The 8,108-nt window shown below is 40.1% G+C and overlaps 1 protein-coding gene across 1 annotated transcript in view; it reads right to left on the reverse strand.

Annotated features, from left to right (window-relative positions):
* Rspry1 (ring finger and SPRY domain containing 1) overlaps positions 1 to 8,108 on the reverse strand; it is a 51,732-nt gene that overhangs the window by 4,475 nt on the left and 39,149 nt on the right. Inside the window, exons 11-13 of the mRNA XM_013354243.2 lie at positions 7,090 to 7,201; positions 3,455 to 3,557; positions 2,983 to 3,135 (exon numbers count right to left, since the gene is read on the reverse strand). Coding sequence (XP_013209697.1) covers positions 2,983 to 3,135; positions 3,455 to 3,557; positions 7,090 to 7,201 — 368 coding nt within the window. The remainder of the gene's footprint in view (positions 1 to 2,982; positions 3,136 to 3,454; positions 3,558 to 7,089; positions 7,202 to 8,108) is intronic.

Consider the following 8,108-nt stretch of genomic DNA (forward strand, 5'->3'; position numbering starts at 1 on the left):
AACAACAACAAAAAAACAGAAATCAAATTTGGCTGGGCAGTGGAGGCACACGCCTTTAATCCCAGCACTCGGGAGGTAGAGGCAGGTAGTGAGTGGCCTCTGTGTGTTCGAAGCCACTCTGGTCTACAAGAGCTAGGACTATAACACACAGAGAAACCTTGTCTTGAAAAACAAAACCAAACCAAACCAAATTCAAATCCTTTGGTCTAAGTTCAGTGTTCTTTTACCAGCAAATTTCAATGGTTTAAGTAACATATATTGAAAATTTGGTGAAAAGCACACACCTTTCCCAGGGAAAACACCCACAGTTTTCGCACAAGGGATTTATGACATGTAAACTCCCTGCAAGTTTAGACACCTTAGATTTGAACTCTTCCAGTACACTTCCATTCAGCATGGACAGGAAAGCAGACAGGAAGAACTGCTCTCCTCAAGTTCACTTATGGGCTTGCTATGTGCCTGTCACTAACCCAAATCATGACAATTCAGCGCAGCAGTGAGCAGGAGATCAAATAAGTATCCTTAGCTAGGCATGGTGGCACACAGCTAGAATCAGCATTTGGGAAGCCTGGGCTCTAGAGCATACAGGGTGAAAAAAATAGCAACCACAAATACAAAAAGAAGTAACTGTTTCTATGGAGCCCATGCTCTAGATTGGCAGTGGGGGAGACAACTAAAAACTATGTTAAATGCTGATGAATAGCATGACAGAAAATAAACTGGGAAAAGGGAAAAAGAATGCTTACGGTATGAGAGACATAGGGGTTGGAATGGCAGTCAAGGAGGGCCTCATGAAGCAGATCTTAGTAGACATGTGAGGGCATGGGGAAAACGAGCCTTATCTGAACAGTGAGTAGTGACAGAAGCTGGAGTGGAGATGGGGCTACTAACAGATGATGTGGGAAGAGCACAGGAAAAGCAAGGGCTTCACTATGCGATTCTTTTACTATTTTGTATGTATTTAAATTTAGCATAATCAAGAGGTTAATAAAATACACGAGGAGAATAGAGAATAAACATAATATAAACAACAAAATTCCAGGTGGTAGTTGCAATCCTCCTATTTCAGCTTCTGTAGTAGCTTGGAGTATAGGTCTGCACGGCAAAGCCTGTGTCAAAAACTTTGTGTCATTGTCAGAGACAACAAAGTCTAGATTCAGAATGAAACTGACCTAACTTGTAACCTGTTGTTCTTATTCAAGATAGGAGAAACTCTGAGTGTTATATGAATATTCCGTTGCCAAGCTGATAAGCATAAACTGGCCATAAAAGATGACTTTCCACCCCTATTCTGGGAAGTTTAACCCTGAAGAAGCAGGGGAACTCATAGATGGATCAGCTGTGCCCTTCAGGTGAATGATGAGTCTCATTCCAGGAAAAGCAGGCAAACAAAGGACTGAGGTATGTCAGGAGGGAGGTGTCACCTCAGATTTTCACCGAGAGCAACTAAAGTTCACAATCTCTGTAGCATCAAGACAAATTGCACAGAAGCTCTAAGGGACAAAAACCTCAGATGCCTGAATACACTAAATGGTCTTTGTGTTCTTAGAGTACTGCCAAGGCTTTGCTGCCCCTACTGAGACATGTTTTATTCACCTGAAGAAACTGCTGGGTCACTGAGATGTGGTGTAAGGTAAAGAAAGAGGCTGCTTACAGCTATGTTGTGCTTCAAAACAGAAGCCAAGATTTCACTGCATTACAGTTACATTTATGGTTATTGCATATGGTTTAACACAAGCTATGTCCTGGCCAGTATAGTCTCCTTGACTGCTGAGAGACTATCTTATTGATATAACACTAGTAATATGAGTCCCCTGACTCATACTGACCCAGATAGCTGCCCTGTTTAAAAAAATGATAAACTTTGGCTCACACTGTGTAACAGGCTTCAATAAGCAATAATTACCAGGAAGCAGCTGGACTATCTCCCTAGCTGAAGGAACAGACTACAATCATTTTATAAGGAAGATAAGCAGGCATTCATTCAGGAGATAAGGCCAATGTCAGTTTCTGTCAAATAAGGGCAATGTTACCTCAGACGGCTTTTTGTGTGCTCATGGCTGTAGAACAGCATTAGCATGTTTGTTTTGCAGTTTACACCCCAAGAAGTGGCTTTCAATAAATCAAGTCTGTTAATAGATGTACTGATTTTCCAATATTAAGGATTTTTATACAGATATTCCAGTGAAGTTAGTTGGCATTTTTGTGTATGTGTGTGAATGTGTTCTATTTTTCTGATTTTTATTTTATTTATTCTTTTTTTTTTCTTTTTGAGATAGGCTCTCTCTTTTCTGAGACCATGGTAGCTTCAACCTCACAATGATTTTCCTACCTCTGCCTCTCCAATGGTGAGATTAAAAGTAGGAGCCACCATACCAGTCCTTTTCTGACTTTTACATCAACATTATTTAACTCATAAAAAGAATGTGGACATGTTCCTTCTTTTTTTTGGGCTCTATACTTTAAATCAGTGGTTTTCAACCTTCCTAAAACTTTGACCCTTTAACACAGTTCATGTTGTGATGACCCTCAACTATAAAATTATTTTCAATGCTACTTCATACCTGTAATTTTGCTATTGTTAGGAACTGTCATGCAAATACCTAAGTTTTACGGGTGTTAGGTAACCCCTATAAAAGGATCATTTGATGCCCAGATTGAGAACTGCTGTTTTAAATAATAATGAAGCTATCATTTACAATTTGATAGTGAGAGCTCTTGTGAAACCACCTGCTTTTGTCAGACAAAGCTTTTAATTTTTGTTTTCAAATAAATTTTACACTACCTTCTGGTCAGTACTTGTTTATATGTAACTTCCTAGGATCTGTTTTACTAATCTATATTTCTCAGAAAGTTAACCTTTTCAGTGAGATTATTTGTTCAAAGTTACTTGTTCAATGCTGAAAAAAATCTCCCTTAAGCTGTTATGATTTTCCTTGAGAAGCACAAGACAGTCTGGAAAGAGCCTGGGCAGACTCTTACCTTGGCAAAATGATCTTTTCTTCAGTTGTTAGGAAGGCGTAATCATTAAAAGTGCTAAATTTCATAGATGGTGGGTATTTGAATGGTTTTGCTCCAAAATTGAACTCACATTGTTGATATGACATGAAACTAGCTGCAGCAAAAAATCCAGATCTACAAATAAAAATGAGCACAGAGGTCAGCAGAATTCATAAGACCAAGTTCATATACAGAGTCACTTTGAGAAAGTCAGAGTGAGTCAGTCATTCTGGGAGAAGGGAAGCAGGACAGGCCTGTGAGCCAGGGGAGACACCTTTATCTTTCTGTATCAAACTCTTGGACACGGAGGACATATCAAATGGAGCTCTAAATAATTAAAAAAAATCCATTTCTCATAATTGCTTAGATAAATGAACAAAGTTTTTTTTTTTTTATTCTTGAGAAAAGTACATTCCATGAATCTACTCAATCTTTACTGAAAAGAGCTACTTACACGGTGGATGAAAAGACTTGCTTCTCAGGAGGCAGCTGGTTGCCATTTAGAAAGAAGATCATTTGCTTTTCATTCAAGTCTAACAGAAACCCTACTGTGTCGCCTAGAAGATAAACCAAACACTGTTAGGCTTGTGCTACCCAGATCCTTCAAGAGCCTCAATGGCCCTGTACTAAGCTGCCATATTCAACATGCTTATCTTTGTTTCCTGTGCTTCCACTAAACCATGACAAGCCATCAACTGTATAAGATGCATCCCAATTTGATGCATCCCAATTTCAAGAGGCTAAAACGTGAAAAAAATGTACATGCTGGGTAAGATAAAATTATGTGCTGATTTGTCTCTCGGGCGAGATTTAAAAATGTCTTTGTTTTGAAGCATACATTCTTTTAAAGTGAGATCTCATTTTTTGTTCTAGTTTATAATAAAATACTGAAAGCATTAAACATTATTTTATTGTTTGTGTTTGGATTTTCTGAGACAGGATCTTTATATGCGGCCTTAGCTAGTCTCAAACTGGTTATGTAGCCTAAGATGGTCTCAAATGTGAAATCCTCCTGCTTCAGCCTCCTGAATGTTAAGATTATAGGTACATCCCACCATGATAAGCCAATCATGCTTTGTGTTCTTCTGGCCTTGAATTTGGTATGTAGCTGAGAATAATCTTGAGCTTTTGATTCTATTGCCTCTATCTCATGAGTCCTGGGGATTACTGGTTATACCACTGTATCCAGATATCTCAGTGCTAGAGACTGAACCTAGGGCCTCCATTCGTGGCAGACAAGCTCTCTACCACCTGAGCTACATCTCCAGCACTAATAGTGTATTTTTCATAACCTAGAAACTTGTTCAGGAAATGAAGCATAACAGTGGAAAATAAATACATACCAATTTTTAGTGCTGAAAAAAAAAAAAAACCTCTAGAGCTGTAGAGATGGCTCAGCAGTTAAGGGCACTGGATGTTCTTCCAAAGGACCTGAGTTTGAATCACAGCACCCACATGGTAGTTCGTGGCCATCTGTAACTCCAGTTCCCTTCTGACCTCCGTGAGCACCAGGAATACATATGGTGTACAAACATACATGTATGCAAAACACCCACATACATTTATATGTTTATTTACACACATTTTTATGTATGTATATGTCCTAGTTGGTTTATATTCTGTCAACTTGACACAAACTAGGAATTATCTGGGAAGCAGAACCTCATTAGAGAAAGCAGCTCACATTGGACTTGCCTGTAGGCGGGTCTATAGGGCATTTTCTTTAATGTAGGAGGGCCCTTTGTGTGGTGGTAAGGGGTGTATAGGAAAGCTACTGAGCAAACCAGTAAGCAGCATTCCTCCATGGCTTTTGCTTTAGTTCTATTTCCAGGCTCCTCACTGGTGGACTGTATGCTGGAAGGACAAGATGAAATAAACCCTTTCCTCCCCAAGTTGATTTTGATTTTGGCCATTGTATTCTATCATAGCAATAGAAACCCTAATTAAAATGTGCACGCGCACGTGTGTGTGTGTGTGTGTGTGTGTGTGTGTGTGTGTGTGTGTGCGTGCAGAGGGAAAAGGAGAGGGAGATGAAGAGAGGAATTAAAATTGCTTTACATTTTTCTGGTTTTCAAATTTTAAAATAATAAATGTATTCAGAAATATTTCCTTAATAAAAAAAGACAGCTTTCAAGAAGTCAGGCATAGTGGCACACACCTTTAACTCTGGCATTTGGGAAGCAAAAGCAGGAGGACTGCTCCAGGTTCAAATGCCAGGCCAAGAAGAACTAAACAGTGAGCCCTACCTTGAAAAAAAAAGTTCTGAAGACAGTGCCTCTATCAAACGCATAAGCTATACATGCCTTCAAAAATCTAGGTGCCTAGGCTAAGCATGGTAGTGCACACTTAATCCCAGCACTCAGGAGGCACAGGTAGTCGGATCTCTGTGAATTCGAGGCCAGCCTACCTGGTCTACAGAGCAAGCTCCAGGACAGCCAGGGCTATGTAGAGAGACTGTCTCAAAAAAACAAACAAAAACCCTGGGTATCCTTCTAGTTTTTCATTCATTCATTCCCTTTTCCACACTATCAATTTTAGTTCTACGTGAGTGGTCAAATCCCTGCTTTCTTAGCATGCTTGACATTTCAGTTTATAATGTTGATTAGTGTAAGAAAATGAGAAAAGGATGCATGGAGAAAGAGGTAGGCTATTTTTCTTAACTAGCTCTAATCCTGAGAATAAATAGGCTCTGTTCCTTACTTATGTATGAAACATAATTTCCTAATGACCCTCCTTACAGCATGGCCTCTGACTACCAAAAACCTATCTATAGTCACATAATCTCTGAAAATATCCTCATGTTAGTATCACAACAATTCCAGTGTCCTTAACATATCCACAGTCCCTTTAATTCGAAATATAAATACAAGGAGGAAACTAGACATCCCAGTAATTGTGCGTGTGCGTGTGTTACGGGACAGCAAACACAGGGCCTCATGATTAGGAGGCAATTGCTCTACATTGAGTTACAAATAGCACTTTCTTTACTGTAAGAGTAGGTGGCAATAGTGACTCACACCTGTAATCTAAGCACTTGGGAGGCTGAGGCCAGACCATGACAGAGTGACTTCTAGGGCTACGTTCCTGCTGCCCCAGCTCCCGGCCACCTGGCTAGCTTATGCCCCGAAATAACAACACACAAACTGTATTCTTTTAAACACTGCCTGGCCCATTAGTTCCAGCCTCTTATTGGCTAGCTCTTACATATTGATCTAACCCATTTTTAATAATCTGTATAACACCACAAGGTGGCTTACCAAGAAAGATCTTAACCTACATCTGTCTGGAGTGGGAAAATCATGGCAACTCCCTGACTCGGCTTTCTTTCTCCCAGAATTTTGTTCTGTTTACTCTGCCTACCTAATTTTCTGTCCTATTAAAGGGCCAAGGCAGTTTCTTTATTTAACCAATAAAATCAACACAAAACAAAAGACTCCCACATCACTAACTGACTGTAGGGAGGGTGGGTTTTTTTTCCAGTAAGAATTACATATCTTTTTTCTAATTTTGTATTATTTTTTAAGAGATCTTTGTTGTTGTTTTTTGTTTTTTTGAGACAGGGTTTCTCAGCTTTGGAGCCTGTTCTGGCACTTGCTCTGTAGACCAGGCTGGTCTCACACAGATTCACTTGCCTTTGCCTCCCAAGTGCTGGTATTAAAGGCGTGTGCCACCACTGCCCAGTACATGGTTGTCTCTTCACAGCAATAGAACACTGATGAAGACAGAAGTGCATGCATTTTATGTGCACATGAGTGTATGTGCTCATGGATCCTAGAAAGTATTAGATTCTCCTGGAGCTGGAGTTACAGGCAGGGTGCTGGAAATGACCCCAGATCCTCTGGAAAAGCAGCACATGTTTCTACATGTGAGCCATTTCTACAGTTCCTAAGAATTTAATATTCTGAAATGGTTTTGCTTCAGAAGGGTTGCCACAACAGGTAAAGTCTATAAGGGAATACCTTTTGCAGTCATGACAGTGATACTGACTCTAAGTCTCCTATGAAGATATTTAAAGCCTACCACAGTGAATGCCTGCTGAAAACTAGCTGTCCTAACCCAGGTGACAAATTCAAGGTGAAGAATGAATACCTTCCTTCCAGCACGGGTGCAAATGAGGCTTGCTTCTGGCATTGTACCAAATCAGCTGCCGGCAGCCATCATAGGCACAGGAATACTCATCGTCCCCAATGCCGTATCCTTCCTGAAGAGAGACAAGGCCCAGAACATTAACAAGACTCTACCTAGTCTAACATGGGGAGACCTAGTAGGTAGCATCCTAAGCTTTTCTGGATGAAGAGAAAGCCTATGGTACCTGGAAGATATCAAATTAACAGAGAAGCCTAGTTCCAAGTAAACAAATACCAGTTCCACCGACACAGATCAGCCCAGTGCTTCCTTTGCTGCAAGGCACTCTCACACCTGTAGTCAGGTTAGTTCTTAGACCACTCCTGAAAAAGCCTCCTGCAGGGTAGTCAGCTTCCTTGTAGACTAGTTCTAAGAAAAGCAAATTTTAGTTTGAATTTAAACTTACAAGATCTGTAGACTTGCTACTTGCCTGTGGCCAAGCGAACTTTCCTGAATGTGGTAGATTCAAAAAATGCCCACATCCTTAGATTTTATGAATGTAAAATAATGAGTACTTAGCTCAAAACTATTTTGATAACAGTCCGATTTGAAATTTTTAAAGGTTCTCAACAATCAATTTCTTTTATTACTTGCTACCTTTTCCTCCCCCCCCCCCCCGGGTTTCTCTGTAGCTTTGGAGCCTGTCCTGGAACTTGCTCTGCAGACCAGGCTGGCCTCAAACTCACAGAGATCCACCTGCCTCTGCCTCCAAGTGATGGGATTAAAGGTTTGTGCCACCACTGTCAGGCTTTGCTTGTTACCTTTCAATTATTGCCCAGAATTAATATACAAGGGTGAATGGGAGCAGGCACACCTATAAATACCAGGACTTCGGAGGCAGAGGCAGGGCTAGGAGGGTTCATGAGACCTTGTCTCACAAACGAAAAGGGTGAGTGAGATCTTTATTATTATTATTATTATTATTATTATTATTATTATTATTATTATTATTATTTTAACTTTTATTGATTCTTTGTAGATTT

Source organism: Microtus ochrogaster, chromosome 4 (assembly GCF_000317375.1).
Source record: "Microtus ochrogaster isolate Prairie Vole_2 chromosome 4, MicOch1.0, whole genome shotgun sequence".
NCBI lineage: Eukaryota > Metazoa > Chordata > Mammalia > Rodentia > Cricetidae > Microtus > Microtus ochrogaster.